General features: G+C 38.5%; 1 protein-coding gene across 5 annotated transcripts in view; it reads right to left on the bottom strand.

Moving 5' to 3' along the window:
• Positions 1 to 602: 602 nt before the first annotated feature.
• Positions 603 to 19,119, bottom strand: part of Ppp1cc (protein phosphatase 1 catalytic subunit gamma) — a 21,493-nt gene continuing 2,976 nt past the window's right edge. Inside the window, exons 1-10 of one of the 5 annotated variants that reach the window (XM_010604454.1) lie at positions 18,784 to 18,899; positions 17,322 to 17,393; positions 14,393 to 14,464; positions 10,236 to 10,367; positions 8,741 to 8,971; positions 4,253 to 4,357; positions 2,893 to 3,116; positions 2,557 to 2,691; positions 1,624 to 1,684; positions 603 to 724 (exon numbers count right to left, since the gene is read on the bottom strand). In XM_010604454.1, coding sequence (XP_010602756.1) covers positions 654 to 724; positions 1,624 to 1,684; positions 2,557 to 2,691; positions 2,893 to 3,116; positions 4,253 to 4,357; positions 8,741 to 8,971; positions 10,236 to 10,367; positions 14,393 to 14,423 — 990 coding nt within the window. In that variant the 5' untranslated portion in view covers positions 14,424 to 14,464; positions 17,322 to 17,393; positions 18,784 to 18,899 and the 3' untranslated portion in view covers positions 603 to 653. Of the gene's footprint in view, positions 725 to 1,623; positions 1,685 to 2,556; positions 2,692 to 2,892; positions 3,117 to 4,252; positions 4,358 to 8,740; positions 8,972 to 10,235; positions 10,368 to 14,392; positions 14,465 to 15,425; positions 15,444 to 16,446; positions 16,577 to 17,321; positions 17,394 to 18,783; positions 18,900 to 19,119 lie in introns of those variants that run through there. The other 4 variants (XM_010604452.1, XM_010604451.1, XM_010604453.2 and 1 more) reach the window with 4 other exon arrangements.

The raw sequence follows: 19,119 nt of genomic DNA, 5'->3' as shown, positions 1-19,119 counted from the left end.
GAAGGGAGAAAGAGATTAAAGAACTGTACATGAAAAAGTACATGGCTGAGTCTGCATAAGAAAGTGGCTTTTAAATCTAGGTGAACCCTAAAAGGAAAACTATGCAGAGACTAAGTTCCATCTCCCCAAACAGTTCACCACTCTTTCAGTATTGAACTGTGCTGGGTATGGCAGTACACACCTATAATCCCACCACTTAGGAGGCTGAGGCATGACATATATATATATATATATATATATATGCTATCTATATGCAGGTAGGAAGTCAAAGAACATGAGTATCTGTAACATAATACGTCTTCAGAAAGACTATTTGAAAGAAGACAAATCCAAAATGCAATTGTGGTTTCCAGAGCAATTTATTCATTAAAATCTATTCAATATGCCATCAACAGTTTTCCTGTGTGTATTGTGCTGATAAATAGACAAGAGAAGATTTAACAAGTTTGTCATTTAATAAGTCTGAATTCATTTTTACCACATGGTATTGTACACGGTCATCTGTTGAAACAGATTTCTTTTTTTTAACAGATCTTAGCTTAAAAAAGTCATAGATACTGTGAGTTCTGTATAAACTGATGGACAGCACGTTAGTTCCTTTGTTTTGACTTACAAGCCTCAACTTCACCGCAGAATAAAGAAAGCAAAATCAGTCACTCATACAGAACAGTATTGTTTCTATAATTTGAAGCTTTCTGAATGGACGGGTTCAGGCCTGGTCCAACTGTGAAAAGATTACTTAATGAATAGATTATATGGAAATTGTACAAAATGTAATTAACTTTAATCATAATAGCTTAAATAGCACTATATTACTAATTACTATTCAAAATAAAAAACCTGTTTTTGCACCTCCAAGGAGGTAGCATGTGTATGCAGCCATGCTACCCTCCACTGGGGGTGGGGTGGGGTGTCAATACAATTCCAACAGAAACTTTGGCTTTAGGAAGAGTCACAAACATTTAAAAGAATGGCTTTAATCATCATTTTAAGTAAGTGGGGAAAAGTGTGCTTTAATTAAATATTTATCACTTGTACCAGTGATCCTGGCAAGGTTGAAGATTACTTCTATTGTTGACGGCTATAAAAACTAGTTTGTACGTGACAAGAAAAATCCCTTTGAAACAAAATTTTAAAATAAAAAAAATGTTCACAGTGGTTTGTATTAACAATAATATGCATTTTATGACAATAACATGTACAGATTCAGAGCACCCTGGGGCTCTCTTTATATTCTAAAGAAAACGAGCATTTACATTATTCATGGGTTATACTGAATTAAAAAAAGAGCGCTTATACACTTACCCCTCTCCCAACAGGATAAACTGTCCTAAGGTGTACAGTTTTAATACCATCATTAAAATTGTTTGCAAAAGGAACAGGGAATTAAACAAAACCAAAACACTTTTCCTTGGAAGTGAAGTCTTTCATTTGCTGTTACAACCAGCAAATGCCATTCATTAAAACAAAAATGACAGGGCCCCCACAAACACAGATCTATCTGAGCAAGCTGACCAGTACACATTACAGTTTTAAAAATGAAGGTTATATACTCTATGTTACAAGTCCCAACTAGGCAGTGTCAAAATGACATCTATTTCTTTGCTTGCTTTGTGATCATACCCCTTGGAGGTGTTACAGGTCTTGTGGCATTCGGCTTCTTTTTCTCTGCAGGCTTTAAAATCTGAGAGAATTAAGAGAGACAGGTGAGTTTTAGGAAATACACTCAACCCAAACTTAAGTTTTTAAAATCTTATTCACATCTCTTGTTCAGAAAAGTTTCTGGCTGTTTAAAATTGCCCCAACAATGCTGATAATACAAATCAAACTGATGTGAAAACATTTTGGTAATGAAAGTCATGATCAACAGATAAAATACACGACCTGGACAAAGTATTTCCCTCTGGGTAAAACAACAATTCTCAGTCCACAGTACCTCCTTCTAGCACTTCTGATGTAAATTTTTTAGAACATTTTTTTCCACATCTCTGTACAATCTATAAGTTCTCCCTAAAATATGGTAAAATAATTTTCATTCATTTGACTTAAGACTGCCACAAGATTTCAGTGGCTATATTTATGTTTGATGGCCTGAGGGTGGTCAAGTTTATCATAACAACAAATGAAACAAAGATGAGGGCAGACTCTTGTGCATAAATAATGCTTTTGTGCTGAGGTGGAAGGTCAGATGGTATCATGTACTTCAACAAAAATTTTGTAAGAATTAGACTACAGGAAAGAAGACAAAATTAAGTAATCACATAGCACGTCTGGCACACTGCAGTTAGTACTGTTTTCACATACCAGCAGTGACTTAATTTTAGACAAATATTAGACTGACAGTCTGACATTAGAAAAGATAAGTGCAAGAGCTGATCCTTTCCTTTAAAAGGGATCCACATATTACCCAACTAGGACAAACACTGGTATGGGAAAATAAAAAATTTAGCCTATTCAACTTAAATGAACAGTAACAGAGAGATATCGTGGCAACTATTTTTTAAATTAGCAAAATTCAAGCTAATACACGGAAATAATGTTGAAAACATGCTCTACCTGAAAGGAGCACATTAATGTTTCATCCACACTCATCATGGCACCTGCATTGTCAAACTCTCCACAATAATTGGGTGCTGAAAACAGAGTGACCAACTGCCTCTTTGCAAAAAATTCATATCCATCTTCAACCACCTTGGAAAGAACATTATTTTCAGCATAAGTGGATGCAAATGTTAGGTGATTCAAACCACTCTTCAGTTTCCCCGCTGAGCCTGACAGGTTGTTTCCAGAGACACTGTATAAATAAGCAATACCTACCCACCAAAATCAACAAGGAGAATCTGTGCTCACACACATGCTCTTAAGTGTACATGTAAAATTCAAAATCAATACCTGATGGGCTCTACATATAAGATCCAAATCATGCTTATGGAGAAATTTTGCAACCACTTCTGCACCAAATGTGAAGGACACTCCTCTGTCATTTTCACCCCAGCCTAAGACATCTTTATCGGGGTCAGACCACAAAAGATCACAAAGAAGACCTTGATCTGGTACATCAGTTGGTCGCATAATTCGCCGAATCTGCTCCATAGATTGAAGATCTGGTGATAAACCTATTAAATCAGAGAAAACAAAGCAGAACTATGCACAAAAGATGTTATCACATTTAAGTTTCATTTGTCTACAGACTCAGTAACTCTGATAAAGCCTAAATTAAATCTATACTTTTTCAGTTTGGGTTGAAAACAATCAAATAGGTACTGCAATTTATCGTATGCGCTAATTTGCAGGACACAGTATGTTTACACAGTACATGTAGACAATTATCATATAGAATACTGTAAAATTAAAATTCAGACTTTCAAAACTACTCTGCTTGCCTCCCCAATTGATAATAATAAGATACAACGAAGACAGTAGATATTATCACTCGCCATGAACCAGAAACAGAAGATACTCTGTAGCTCTAGGAAACTTCTACTCTATCAACCAAATAAGATTGTAGCCTATTCTCACCTGAATAAAAGTATTTCATGCCTAACTCTACCAAAACCGGTGTAAGCCCAGGGCTGTTTCTTTCTTTCTTTTTTTTTTTAACTGTAGCCAAGTTTACTTGAAAAAATACAGGTGAAGAGCTAGGGAGAAACTGGCTCTGCAGAGCAAGCTTGAGCCAAGCTAGCTGCTTCATTTCTTAACAAAGAACAACAACAACAAAAAGTCCTTTTTTAATTACATCACACCAAGCTCAGCTTTTAAATTCCAAGCCAGAGAAGGCAGAAAGTTCAGGGATTAAAAAAAAAAAAAAAAAAAAAAAAAAAAACAGATCAAGGAAAAAAATCTATCCATGTTTTCAGTATTCTAGGACTTCTGGCTCAGCAAATTAATGCTGTAATTTGGTGGGGCGGGTACAGGGATCGATCTTGGGTCCTTGTGCTTGCAAGGCAGGCGGTGGAACCACTGAACTAAATCCCCAGCCCAATGGCTGTACTTTTTATACTTAAAAATATTTTCTGCTGTATTTTCAAATCAAACTGTTTTAGAGACTCTAGAATTCCCTGTAAGGAATCAACTGCTTACTTTAGACATCCATCCAAATGATTCTGGCTGGGTCACAGTGTACACATGAGGTAACGTATCAACAAAGCAGAATTACCTGACAGAGGAAGTCGTCCCAAAGGTAACTCATAAATGTTGGTGTTCATCTTTAGAAGGTATTAAAACCTATTTTAGAGAAAACTGGCCCACATACCTCCATGACAGCAGAATATTTTCTCATCCACGATGGCTGCTATTGGTAAACAGTTAAAACAGTCTGTAAAAGTTTTCCATAGTTTAATGTTGTATCTTCTTTTACCTGTGAAAGTTTACAATAATTAAAGAGTTTAGTGCTCTTTCTCTCAAGGTAGTTCCCTTCAAAACAAGGTTGTGATTATCTTAAAATTATACCTTTATTAAAAATCCATGGGTGAGCCAGGCATAGTAGTGCATGCCTATAATCACAACACTTGGGAGGCTGAGCCAGGAGGATGTGCTGTGAGTTCAAGGCCAGACTGGACTACAGGCAAAGATCCTGACTCAAAAAACAAAACCTCCTGGCCGGGTGTGGTGGCGCACGCCTGTAATCCTAGTACTCTGGAGGCTGATGGCTGAGGCAAGAGGATCACTATGAGTTTGAGACCAGCCTGGGCTACACAGTGAATTCCAGGTCAGTCTCATCAACTACATAGTGAGACCCTGTCTCAAAAAACCAAAAAAAGAAAAAGAAAAGAAAAGAAAGAAAGAAAAGAAACCCTTGGTGGGATTTAGGATTAGATATACAGGAGGGGGAGGGGGAGGCAGCGAAAGGGAGGGAGGGAGGGAGAGAGTGCAAGCGCTGATCTACAAAGCAACAATTTACACTTTCATATGAAATACACTTCGTGAAGTGTGAAATAAAAATTTCAGTTAAGATCATGATTAAGATTTACCATCAGATCCTTATTATTTGGTAGCACCAATTGTTTGTTTTTTTTTTTTTTTGAGACAGGGTCTATGTAGTTGAGACTGATCTGGAACTCACTATGTAGCCCAGGCTGGTCTCAAACTCACAGTGATCCTCCTGCCTCAGCCTCCATAAGTGCTGGGATTACAGGCATGCACCACCATGCCTGGCACCAATTCTATTTTAAATCTAGTATTTTGTTCAATCTCCATCTACAGGTAGAACTCCCTATTTCTAAAGTCAAATATGCACAGCTTTTAAGTGTGCATTACTGCCTTTCTTCTAAGGAAATCTTTGAGTTAACACCCATCCCATCTTCCCTGACAAAAAACAACTGATAGGAGAACTCCCATCCCAAGCCAGCAGGAGTAAAAAGACTACAGGGGATGATTATAGGAAACAGAGACCACATACTGAAAGTACTTCAGGGTATCTCTCCCTAACACTATAAAAACTTAGAAAACTTCCCAGAGAATGGAGACCACGGGGTGGTTATGGTTCCTTACCAGCACCTGTATTCCACACATTTTGAGTCAGAGTGCAGCTCTGACAGAAGTATAACTTCCAACACTTTTTACATGAAAAATTGTTTTGCGTTCACAAACCTTAGAAGTCTAAATCTTTTAATTAGGGACTGCTTAAATTAAGAATGCTTATGCTTCCTATGCCCTAAAAGAGAGCCTTTATTCCTAAACTAAGACTGTCCTTAATCTCTCTCCTTCCTTATGCTGGGGAATAGAGAACAGCTCAAGGGTGAGCACGTACCACTTCTTTAAAAGGCAGAGATGGCTGGGCTGGGGATTTAGCTCAGTGGTTCCACTAGCTAACTTGCAAGTGCAAGGTCCTGAGTTCAATCCCTAGTACCAAAAAAAAAAAAAAAAAAAAAAAAAAAAAAAAAAAAAAGTCAGAGCTGAGCCAAGCAACAGATTTTTTTGAAGCACACCTTTCAACCCAATACAAATCAAGCAGGGTGGGGAGTTTAGTACAGAGCTTGAAAGGTAATGCAAACCCAACAAACATTTGACTTTGCCCTCTGCAAATGAAGACTTCTGTCTCTGACAGTTTCTGCTGTCCTGACGACAGGGACCTTGTTTTTTGTTTTTACTAGTATACCTGTGCAGTACATAATGATCACATTCATCATGAGAAGTGTTTATGTATCTATCTATGTATGTCGGTTCACCCTTTTGGAAGCCATTAATTCTATTTTTTTGGTACTGGGGATCAAACTTGGGACCTTGTGCTTGCAAAGCAGGAGGCAGCACCACTGAGCTAAACCCTCAGCCCTGGAAGCCATTAATTCTCTGTCCTCTATTTTCCTGCCCTGGAGGGTTCCGGAAACAAATTTGTTATCAAGGGAAAAAAAAATGCTGAAGGAGAACACACATACGCAATCAACACCTACACTTTCTAATAGTGATGATCACTACATAAAAACAGGACAGACTGCCTCAATGCTCATTTATAGTTACTTGGTTCTGTCTCCATTTTCTATTGAAACCTGTCTCTGAGCAATTATGTGCTGGGTTTCCTGGAAACTTTTCCTTCCCTATATGCTACATCTCCACTGACTTCTTTCTTTTTAAGAGAAAGCTTCTTTTGCTTAATTCATGCTATCCTTTGTTGGTTCATATATCAAAAATCAGGTTTTCCCTTAACTCTTACTTCTGAGCATCTGTAACTTTTGAGAACAGCCTGGCCTACATATTAAGTTCAAGGCCAGCCTGAACTATATAGCAAGACCCTGTTCTCAAAAAGGGGGGAAAAAAAAAGAAAAAAGAAAAAAAGAAAAAAAAAACACACACACGAGGAAAAAAGAACCGCTATTAACCAACACTGAAATTTTAAATCATTTCTAAAGACCACTGGATTAAGTACAATCCCAAATTAATGCATCCAATACCATATTAGGATTTATGTCACAACAAAGAGACCAAGTGGATTTGAATTTCATCAATGAAAACACTGTTTTATTTGCCGAGATAACAGCAATGTTGAAGGAATGCTTCCTTAGTACAAAAACTTATAAACAATATCCCAAACTCAGTAATTAAAATCCCTGCCTTCCAATTTCACTACCTCCTTAGAGTAACTGTTTTCCTAGTACTTTCCCCACGCAGACTCAATGTTAATAATCAAATTTCCTTTTAACCAGACTCAAATTGTCCCAGTCACTCTAGAACTCATAAGACTTTTCTCCCTGGTGATTCCTCCTACCTCATCTTATCAGCTGGATCACTAGGTCATGGACCAGGGATTGAACTCAGGACCTAATGCTTGCAGGGCAGGCACGTTGCCATTATGCTAAATATACCCAGACCTGAAAGGTGGTTTGAAGTTGGCTGTGTCTATGACTATTATCTCTCTAGGGATGCATATTTAATAAATGAGCCAGCTGAGTATAATTGTGCACTCCTGTGATCCCAGCACTCCCGAGGCTGCACAGGATTACCACAGAAGTTTGATGCCAGCTTGGGCTACATAGTGAGTTTAAGGCCAGCATGAACTACAGAGGGAAACTGTGCCTCAAATAAATAAATAAATAAATAAATAAATAAATAAATAAATAAATAAATAAATAAGTGAGTGAGTGAAACACATCTCTAAGATTCAGATATTGGGGTATATGTGTTAACATGCTGAGAAACTATAGGTTATGACTGACATGGAGGGGTCATACTGACAAACCTTCACTGATCTTCTCATGATGATATCAGATCTTAAGTGACCAAAATTCTTTAATCACCCCTCTACTCCCAACCTGAACTCTCTCTTAAGAGAAATATACACAAAAGGATGTCAGAGGCAAGGATTTGAAACCTTTTTGACATTATTGTTTGCTTAAAACAGTAACAGCCTTAGTATAGTGGCACCCAGCTGAGATAGGAGGATAGCAAGTTCCAGCCCAACATGGGCAACTTAGAGAGACTTAGCAAGACCTCATCTCATAATTTAAAAAGGTCTTGGGAGTTGGAGATTTAGCTCAGTGGCACTGCACCTGCCTTGCAAGCGCAAAGTCCTGAGTTCAATCACCAGTACAAAAGGGGAGAGGGGGAGAAGGAGGCAGGCAAGCAAAAAAAAAGTGAAGTCAGTCTTGGAATGTAGCTCAGTGCAAAGGCACTGGGTTCAGTGCCCAGTGTTGGGGGGGACGACACACACTTCTACCAAAGTGGTTAAACAATCCAAAATGGGTCACAAAATGCATAAGATTATCATAAAAAATAAAAATCAGTACTTTCTCTACTCAGCACATTTAGCTATAGATGTGTCAGAACAAAGAAAAATAATACATTTCAAAAACTATGGACACACTAGAGACTGAACTTACTTAACAATAAGCACTCTCTAGAAAAGACAAGGCTGGAGACAGAAAGTAGTGCCTGCAGAGATCGGTGGTGACAGTCGCAAAATTCTATAAAATTTACTACCAACACCTGAATTATATACAATAAAGAGATAAATCTCATAGAATGAAATTAATCTTAAGTTGTTAAAAACAAAAACTATGCAGGTTCTCAATTGTACCAAGAATTAAGCTATTTGTGAGTATAAGAATTATGTTAAGGAAACTACTAATGTGTTCATGATGTCCTAATCTGATCAGCATGTAAGTGAAGCCAGAAGATTAAAACATTATTTTTATATCCTAAAAATGGGGAAAGACTAAGAAAATAACACAATAATACTGAGTCTAAACTCTCATAAATTCTAACCACCAAATCTTAAGTATCTCTTCCTCAGATATAAAGTACTTACATTCATCATAAAATCCATAAATTCTATTGATGCTGGCACATTCGTGGTTCCCTCTGAGAAGAAAAAAATTCTCTGGATATTTGATTTTGTAGGCCAGTAAAAGGCAGATAGTCTCCAAGGACTGCTTCCCCCTGTCCACATAGTCCCCAAGAAAAAGATAGTTGCTTTCTGGTGGGAAACCACCATATTCAAAAAGCCGAAGCAAATCGTAGTACTGTCCGTGGATATCACCTAGAAGCAAGAATGTGGTTTTAGTGTTATCATATCTAAAAATTTACTGACAAGCTTTGGAAAGACTTGGCGGAAAAAAAATTTAAGACATTCTCGCGCTTTATTTGTAGTTCAGGCTGGCTCTGAACTCACTATGTAGCCCAAGCAGGCCTTGAACTTGCAGCAATTCTCCTGCCTCAGCCTCATAAGTACTGGGATTACAGGTATGCACCACCACTCCTGGCTGGAAAGACATTCTTGAACTTTTCATTGCACAATGAATCATCTCTAACAATGAGAGCTTGATGTGACAGCAAACACTAAGTGATCGCCAATCTTGTAACATATTTCATTCAATGGCCCATAATGAATTTTTTTTTTGGTACTGGAAATTGAACTTGGGACCTTGTGCTTGCAAGGCAGGCACTAGGCACCACTGAGCTAAATCTCCAGCCCTCATAATGAAAATTTTAAGTGCACATGTATGCCCAGAACCTCACACAAAATTCAATTAAGAATTTATTTTGTGGAAATATATATATTATGTCTTGGCATGCTTTCTTGACAAGTAACATGGTTTTCCTTTCAGGTTGGCTGATCAGTATCAGATCTCTAAAAGCTCAGTCTCTAGATACTGTCAACAGAACCTCTGGGCATCTAGTGAGCTCTGGCCCTCACAGAACAGAAGCATACTCCATACCCACATTACTTCAACTTTTCCCTAACAGATAATGCCAAAGAGCATTTCACTTCAAAAAACATGCACACAGGGCCAGCTCAGTGGCACCTCACCGGCCTTATAAGTGCAAGGTACCGAGTTCTATCCCTGGTACAAAAAACAAAAACAAAAACACATACGAGGTTTATCCATGAGTCAAATATGCTAGATATATCATTACTCAAATGAAAAAAGTTTAGTTGTTGACAGTACCTATAGATTATCTGCTTCTATTATGTATAATAGTGAGACTAAACGAGCTCCAAAACTAAGCTGTATTTTTAGATATAATCATAGTTGCTTTAAGCTCAAATATAACCCTATACTGATGTAATGTAGACCTTTTCTTAGCTCTCCATTAAGTTTCATTTTGTTTTTTATTTTTACATTCCTTCAGTGAAACACTTTTAAAAATATGAAACATATTTAAGCTAAATCCACTAGAGCATTTATTTTAATGTTATTTTAAGTAGTTCCAAGTTGGTAAATAGGAATGAGTCGAATACTAAGTCAACAGACTCTTGACTCAATCACATAACCAAAGATGTTCAATGTGCCACAACTTACCACATATTTTGAGTGGTGCTTCAAGTTCTAGTAGGATAGGCTGACTGAGAAAAATCTCACGAGACTTTAAGCATAGTCCTCTGATTTCGTTCTCCTGTAGCTGGACATTCTTACCTGGCTTGGATCCTCTCACTATAGGGGAGAAAAACCCCAATTAGTTCAATTAAGTCAAAATACAATTTAATATAAAAAATTTAATACTTAAGAAAATACAAGCTATAAATAAGGAGGCAAAAACACGGTTTAACTTGCTTCCCAATTGGTCTTATTTTTCTTGATGTTCATAGAGCATGGGGTGGGGCTAAGAGAGGGTCTCACTATATAGTTCAAGCTGGCCTCAAACTCACAGCCCTCCTGCTTCAGGCTCCTAAGTACTAGGATTACAAACACACACCACCACACCCAGCAGAGAACATAGTTTTAATGCTTCATTAGATACATCAGATCTTAGGTATTCTGAGATTTAGCTGTATCTCCCATACCAAATAAGCCTCTAACAGCATCCCAAACAAGGGGTCACCCTGGTTTGTAAGGATGCTACTAGAAAGACTTCCTTTACAACTGCTGAAAAGACTCCCCATAACACACAGCTTCTGGCCTCAGATCTATATCCAAGCTACATAACTGACCTTGAACACCTATAGTCCTCCCACTAGAAGAGCTCTTTTGGCCTCCAGTCCTCCCAGGCTTTTTAAGTGAATTAGCATATGCACAGAAGATTTCAAACTGTCATGTTACCAAATTTGTCCTAAGGTCTGTGTGTTTTTTAAATGTGAAAGTAGAAATGCTCAGAATCCTCTACTCGTCAATGTTTTGAGGATCATGGAGATCAATAGTCTCTTATCTTTGAAAAAGTTTGTGTTGCTTTCATTAAAAAAAAAAAAAAGTCACAGGCTCACTGCACAAGTTTTGTTGTGCAATTTCTGGGCCTGCATTTGTGTTTATAATCATGCTTGCAGTTGGCAAAGAGTAACAGCATGTGCTGAAAGGAAGGTTTCCAAGTCATGTGAACAGAAACGCAACAGGACAAAGAAATCCTCCGAAACTCCAAAGTGTTCATGTCAGAGCTTTCTTTCAGTTCTGCTCACTGTTAAAGCAGAAGGCCTTGCCAGAGTGCATTTATCAGTAGGTAAGTAGTAACAGTAATGAAGAAATGTTTTGGTTCCAGTTGTAAGAGATTAGTCATTAAATACATATTAAATGCTAAATGTACCTTAATTTTACTGTTATAAAGTAGGCAATCCAGAACTGCTGGCTGTCAGAGTCTGAGAATATATGGAGTCTGATTACCCTCAACATGTATGAATCCAATTCTTTACTATGCACAAAATTTAGGAAATTAAATTAAAACTAAAGTTAAAAAAAATAGGGATGGGGATCTAGCTCAGTAGTGCTGCCACCTGCCTCGCAAGTGCAAGGCCCCGAGTTCAATCCCAGGTATCAAAGAAAGAAACAAAAACAACAAAAAAACCAATCAAACAAAACCAAACAAAAAAACTCAAGTAAATGTATTGGGCCAGACTAAATATGAAAATTAAGGTTACATCTTTTCACCATAAAACCCAGTATCAAGTGACTTAGTTTTAGCAAAACCACAAAATCAAGTTAAATCATATCGTCAATTTAAATTTTATTGGTTCTAGGGGGCCTTCTTTTAAAATTATAAAATCATTTGGCCTAATAGCTGAATAACAGCAAAAAAGTTTATTTAACTAGTTTGTATGTAGCTTTGTTCTGTAAATATCTAAGTGACTATAACACAGGGAAGTAAAAAGAAACCCTGGTGTTGAGAATTTTTTCATTAAAAGGGTTATTTCTAGAGATGCTGCCCTAGTAGTAAAACCATCCTACAGTCTTGAGGGCTATGGAAACCCTGCATTCTCTAAACAAGCTGAGCAAACAATTGAACAGTGTGTAACAGTGTTATTTTTTTTCAATGAAAAATAATAATCAAGGAAGGATGAGAATGGGTAAATTTTTCAAGCACAAAATGATGAGAAAGGGTTAGACTGAGAATCAGCCAGAAGCCCAAAGTTTTTTGATTCCTTCTATATCTTTGGGCAAATCATTTTAATTTGGACCCCAAAATATGGAACTCAACTAAAAAAAACTGAGTTTCTTTCTGAAAAGCAGAGTACAGAAAATCTTTGAGGGAAGATTTGAAACAGACACATCAGCAACTGAGCAGTAAAAATGTTTTTCTAGATGAAACAGTAATTTTCTTTTTCTATCCACACACACAAAGGACAGAACTCAAGAAAACCTCCTACTGGGAAGATGGTGTGATTCTGCTTCCCTGGCCAGAAAACCCCAATCACTAGTGATTCTACAAGTCAGCCAGAAATGGAGCAGAGTGCACAGCAGGAAATTTTATTTTTGGCCAGGAGGGAACTCCTAGAAGCTTGTGGTTTCAGTCTGCATTCTCTTCAGCAGAATTCCACACCTGTGAATGACAGGCTCATTCTTAAAGTCTTTCAGGAGAATTCTTCTCTGATAACTTGGCTTTTACCTGTATAAACAGCAGTCTTACTTGGTTGTAGAAAGTCTACTGTAGTAAATCAATGCCATCAGATTAAATCAATGTTGCCAACACAAATTTTCTTGGCTTTGGAACCTTTCCAATGCCACCTTCAGACATAGTACCCACCTCCTCTCCTCTCAAAAGCCTGTATCACACACCTTGTGAACTGCCCTCACTACACTGGCCACACACTCATTACACTTCCTACTTTAATTCCCTGTTCATCTGGATGGCCTGGTAGGCAGCATGTAAGCTCCTGGACCACAGCGGTCTTGCTCTGCAGTGCACACAAGCCCCTCAAGTACAGGGCAAGTGCTGAAAATTAGCTGCAGGGGGCCTGGATCGATGCTTTAAGCACTGCTGCTTTGTGGTTTAGAATTAAACACTTTAGACAATGCTTTGACCTACATCCCCCAACCCAACTATAGACTTCTGACCAGGAAAAAAAAAACCTGTTTCTGCAAACGAATCTGTTTTATAAAATTATAAAGCAAAGTGCCTGTTTCCTACCAGATGTTACTGGGATGATTTTCTAACTATGAAAGTTTAGTGTTACTCTTAAATTTCAAAAAGATTTCAAAATGAGTTTGGGCAGTCCAAATGTATCTCAAAAAGGTGTCAAAACTGTCAATAATATAAGAAGTTACACATCGCTATTTCCAGTCCAACTAACAGAAACATCTATGTTGTAGCTAACATTCACTGGGCTGGGCACGGTGCTACATACGGAGCTTTACACAGCTATTTAATACTCCGAAAAATGCTGTAAAGTCAGGTGCCACAAGCTCCCGCTGTAGAGGCTGCAAGCTCAGTGCCTCAGACAAGGCCACAGAGCTTATAAAGGTGGCCTTGACTGGAAATCTAATGGTATTTCTACCACAGCACCTTTCCATTCAAACATTTAGTCTACGTAATAAACTTCCAAATCAAGAGTTAATACTATATGGTCAATTCTCAAGAAAAAAGTTTGCTATAGGATATAAAATCATAATGCATCCTTGCAAACAGGAGGCATTAAATAATACTGAACTCATGGAATGTTCTTTAAGACAATCAATACTTACTTACTATGCTTCAAACATTCATCAAAATAACTGCTAAGCACATACTGCAGGCCACTCAGTTAAGATGCTGAGGGACACCCAGGCAACAGAACAAAAGGGCACAAATTCGTCTTTTTCTCATGAATCTTACCTTCTTAAAGAGGTAATGCAATGAGGACAACTAGGCAAACCATACAAATGGTTAAAGGATGCCCTTGATATTTTTTTAAAGTTCAAATGTCTCTATTTTTTCACTATAAGCTGGAATTGAACTATGTAGCCCAGACAACTGGCCTCCATGTCACAGCAGCCCTCTGCCTCAGCCTCCAAAATGCTGGTAGACATATGACACCACACAATGCACTATGATGTTAGCAGCAAAAGTTGTGCTGTAGAAAGGCACAGTATCTGACCTATCTGGTAAATCACTAACGTCAGTTATAGAATAAAAATGTCCAATTTTATCAAGAATTGTTACCACAACGAATGTATCCAGTATGTATCACAAACATTCACTATAAATCTTTAATTTAAAAATCTTTTAAAAACCCAAACTGATAAATATTTGAAATTATGAAAAAAAAGTTACTTGCCATTGTTTGCAACATTAGCTTTTTTCCTCATGAGCACCAACTGTGTGAAGAACAAGCAAAGTAGAGACGAAACTACAGAAGAAAATTAGGACTACTCTGAGATTATAAGGACTGGAAAAGCATTCCTGTCATATAAAAGACCTTACCTGTTAAAAGGTTATTTTAGAGGAACAGCATACATACAGAAAGCCCCAGCTGAATTAAAATAGTTTAAAAAAAATCTAAGGACACAACCAGTATAAAAATAAATCAAGGTTTGCTGTTTTAAGCTAATCCTATTAAAGTAACCTTAATAAGTCACATCACATTCACTTTAGTGAATCACTATCCTCGTATCTGAGGTTTAGAAAAAGTCCTCCAACAAAAAACCCACTAAATATTCCCAACATTAAACTTTTACATACAAATAGTGATTTTCTACCAACAAAACAAAACAAAACAAAAACAAAAACAAAAAACCCCCCAAAACCACAAAAATGTTATAAAAATTTCTTTGGTTTCTCTGTAGAAAGGAAGACTTCCATTTCTGATCATCATAATTGTTTCGACACCATGCCCTCCCCAACCTTGCTGTAAACTGCTCGTGTTATATATACACTTCAGGCTTTAAACGTGACACCGACTTCTCATGGGAGGTAGCTGCAAAACATTTTTCACTGCTCTTAATGAAGTATCTTGGTCTTCTGCACCTAAGATGAAGACAGCTCACTGAAAAATGTTTAAATTTCTACAGTTGAACAACACATTTTGATAAATATCATAGATTACACCATACATCTGACCCTACATTAAAGTTTTCATATCCCGTGAGCCTTAACATCAGTGACACCCTCTCCTTTCTAGACAAGGGATGAGTAGACCCTAGTCTAATGAAATTGCAGATTTCAGATAAACCATCAAGACCAGTAAATAAATCTGCTCTTCATGCTTCAGATATGCAAGCATCTGAAGCTCCAACTGTAAAATAAAAGATGCAGTTAAGCGCATATAACAGCAATCATTTTCTGCTTCAAGATCAGTAACCTTTACCTACTGGAGTAGACTGATAGGCACTTAATTGTGCAGAACACTCGAGGTCAAACAAGGACTGTAGTTTCAAAGGCATATGCCAATCTCACCAACTTGTACCACGAAGGACTGTAGTTTCAAAGGCATATGCCAATCTCACCAACTTGTACCACGGAGGGCTGCTGGGCTAATGGCCAGCCCAGCCCACTTTCACTTCCCATTCCAGAAGCCAGCCTGGGTCTTGGCTCCAGGGAGGGCATCAGAGATGTCCCCAAGCACAACAGAAAGACATACTTGACCCTGTGAGGTTTTACTGCTGCCTTACCCTGATAAGGGGTACTGCTGACACAAGGAGAGTAATCCTTTTGATGGTGTGGTTTTAAAAAAGGTCTACAGATTACTGCAAGAAAGCCTTCCTAGCCTTTTTTCTGAGACAGGGTTTCACTGTGCAGTGCAGCCTGGCCTCAAACTCCCAGTAATCCTCCTGGAATCACAGGTGTCCACTACCATGCCCAGTGTTAGTCTGTCTTCTGCCTTTGTAGGTGACACTTTGGGTTTGTAATGGACAAGCTGGACGGCAGAGGCTCACAATGGGCAACTCCTAAGTCAGTGAGCCAGAAACACACAACATGGATATCAATGTTAAAACTAGGTGCAGACGTTCATTAGAAAAGACTACTTTTTTCTTTCCTCAGCTTTTTAAAAACTTAAAAACCAGTATGCTGGGCTGGGTATTTAGTTCAGCGGTTCTGCCGCCTGCCTTGCAAGCATAAGGACCCAAGTTCAATCCCTGATACCCCCCCAAAAGAAACAAAAACAAAACCAGTATGCTTCTCCTTTATCATTTTTAAGACCAGGGGCTGCTGCCTGTCTTAGAAACACTAGGATATAAATGGATTCATATTACACTAAAAAGCTGAACAATTTCAGAATTATCTGAACACTAGCTTCAGAAGCATCCTTTCTGAATAGGATTGAACAGCGAACACTTTCAGTGAACCTGGGCATCATCACAGTTAAGCCATTCTCAAAGGTCAGGTCATTACCTGGTCTTGCAGTTTGAGAGCAGTCTTCTCTAGTGCATAGATGCTTCTGGCAAACCAGGATGTAAAATAAATTATAACCACCTGCTATGCAAGAAAAACTCCAGCCACCACTCATCCTTGAGAGATTTACAGTGAACTCTGCCCAAGTCTCACTTTTCTCCAACACATTCAGAGGACTATTCAATGGCTAGTTTGTGTTCCCCCTAAATCTCCCAAGTTGTATTTTGCATCTATCCAAATAGCTAACTAACACCAGCTATACTAAGGTTTTATCAAGAACACTTCTTAAAAAAGCTGTCTCAGTGGGTTGCAGGTGACCTGACACCTCTTATCTGAAAAGCTACTGAGCTTAGAGAACAGCAATGTTACAAGCTAAAGCAGTTAAGATATAAACCAACATATTTTTTTCTTGAATCAGACTTCAGTTTTGGAAATCTTTACTACAACCACGGAGCCATTTCTCAACTAACTTATACAGTCCTCAAGCTCAAGATAAGTTTCCAGTATGTTTAAAAAGAAAAAAAAGCCTACCAAGGTCACAAAAGTCACAGACCCTCCTTTTTCAGATTTAAAATTCTTTGGGAAAAAGGTTTGGGGGGGCATTACAAAAAGCAGAAAATTTACTATCAATACCCTTAATTATATCTATCTATCTATCTATCTCAACAAATCATCTTCAACTGATTATCTGCCAATTTAACATCCATAAAAAAGTACCTAATACCACGTAGCTAGCCCATTCCCAAGGCATTTAATTGCATTTCATATTAATTTCAACAAAAAACGATATATTTTAAAAACCTGCTTTTCAAGTACAACAGTTAAACATTAACTATTAATGAACAATAGATGAGGCCAAGGGCAGTGGCACACACCTGTAGTCCCAGCTACCTGGAGGCTGAGGCAAGAGGATTTCAAATTGAGGCTAGCATGGGTAACTCTGAGACCTGTTACAAAACAAAGTTTAAAAATGGTTGGGATGTAGCTTGGTAGCAGAGCACTTACCAAGCATACACAAGGCCCTGGGTTCAATCCCCAGTATCACAAATAAAAATTTTAAATAAAGGGAAAAAATAGATAAGTCAAATATACCAGGTAAAACTTTCAGCACAATTTTAAAGATTTACACAATCTGTTATGTGAATAGAAACTACTTAGTAAAGAGGTCAAACCAGAACTTGTGTCAACCAGACTTAGAAAACTCAACCCAAGTTCAAGGCCAGCCTAAACTACATAGCATGGCTAGAAGGGGGTGGGATTTCTTATAGCAAATTACTTTAATCTGTTTCCAACCAACTGCTACCTCATATAAATTAAGCAACTGTATTAACTTGTATGGAATACATGGTCCTTATATAAACGCCAGGCAATGAACAAGGTTTTCAGCTATAAATGAAAGCAACATTTCAACAGCATTTCTGAGGTCGTTAGTAATATTAGTGGGTTCCTTCCTAAAGCATGAAAGGAAAATACTACGCAGAGATTAAGAAAAGGTGTTTAAACGGCTTACTTCAAAAGCTCTACCATCAGAACTCTTCACTGTTCCTAGTCTCAACTCTATTCACAATATTTCTATCCCAACAATATTTTAGGCAAAAGTTACAACTTAGGCATTTTACATTTTCAAGTGCCCAGATCAAGAACGAAATGAGTGAATTCTTCCAAAATCTCGGAAAAGAGGGTAGCACTAACAAACACGCTCTTGAATATGACAGTAGTGCATTTCAGCCTCCCGCTTTAAAATCTGAGCCTCCACCCTCTCCCCACACCTTATTATGCAGCCGAAATTAAAGCTTTGCTTTAACTTTTCCTTAGCTACTGGACACCGAAATTCCGTCCTACAGAGTGACAGTGTATTGTTGCAAGTTCTAGGTCTTGGCTACCTGGGTTTGAAACTCGACTGTCACTGTATGACCTTGGTCCAGTGACTTCACTTGTGTCTTAGTTTCTTCTGCAAAAGTTAAAAATAGTCCCTACCTCGAAAGATTTTTGAGAACTAAGAAAACTCAAAGAACGCGTTACACACAATCGGCGCTGTGGAAGCATTAGCTACTATTACAGTAATAATGTGATGAAAGCAAAGCGCTTCACACAGAGCCTGGCACTGGAAAGACGATACTGTTATCCCTGGATTCAGGTTCCAGAAATGAGCGCGGAGACCACTCCAAGATTAGGACAATTTAAGGCTTTGGTGGTGGTGGAGAAACGTGAAATGTCCCTCGGAAATGTGCACCACTGTCGCCAAGGACTATAAATGGGTCTCTTAACTTCAGAATCACAAAATATAAAAAGTAACCAAGATAGAAAAAAGGACCCCAAACCCAGTGGAACCCATACCCTCGGTCAAACTGCTAAGCGAGAGGACGAGGACCGGAAACTCGATCTCGCAGAGAAAAGAGCGGTCTGCGGGGTCTGGCGGGTCGGATGGGGGAAACCTCTCGATCTTCTCAGTCCCAAAGATTGGTCAGATTCGCGGGGAGCTGGGAAGGGGCGGGAAACGCTGGGGTGGGGAGCGGAGATTTCAAATATCTCGGCCAGGAAAAAGCAAGGCTGCACTCTCGTGCAATGAATGACCGTCGGGAGGCGCCAAGTTCGGGACCCCCGCGGCCTCCCCGCGGCGGCAACCCCGGACCGCGAGCCAACTCTGGGGCTCCCTTCCCGGCCCTACCGACT

This window comes from Fukomys damarensis, unplaced genomic scaffold (assembly GCF_012274545.1).
Source record: "Fukomys damarensis isolate Sample0158 unplaced genomic scaffold, DMR_v1.0_HiC HiC_scaffold_12, whole genome shotgun sequence".
Lineage (NCBI taxonomy): Eukaryota > Metazoa > Chordata > Mammalia > Rodentia > Bathyergidae > Fukomys > Fukomys damarensis.
This window is presented reverse-complemented; position numbering and strand designations above follow the sequence as displayed.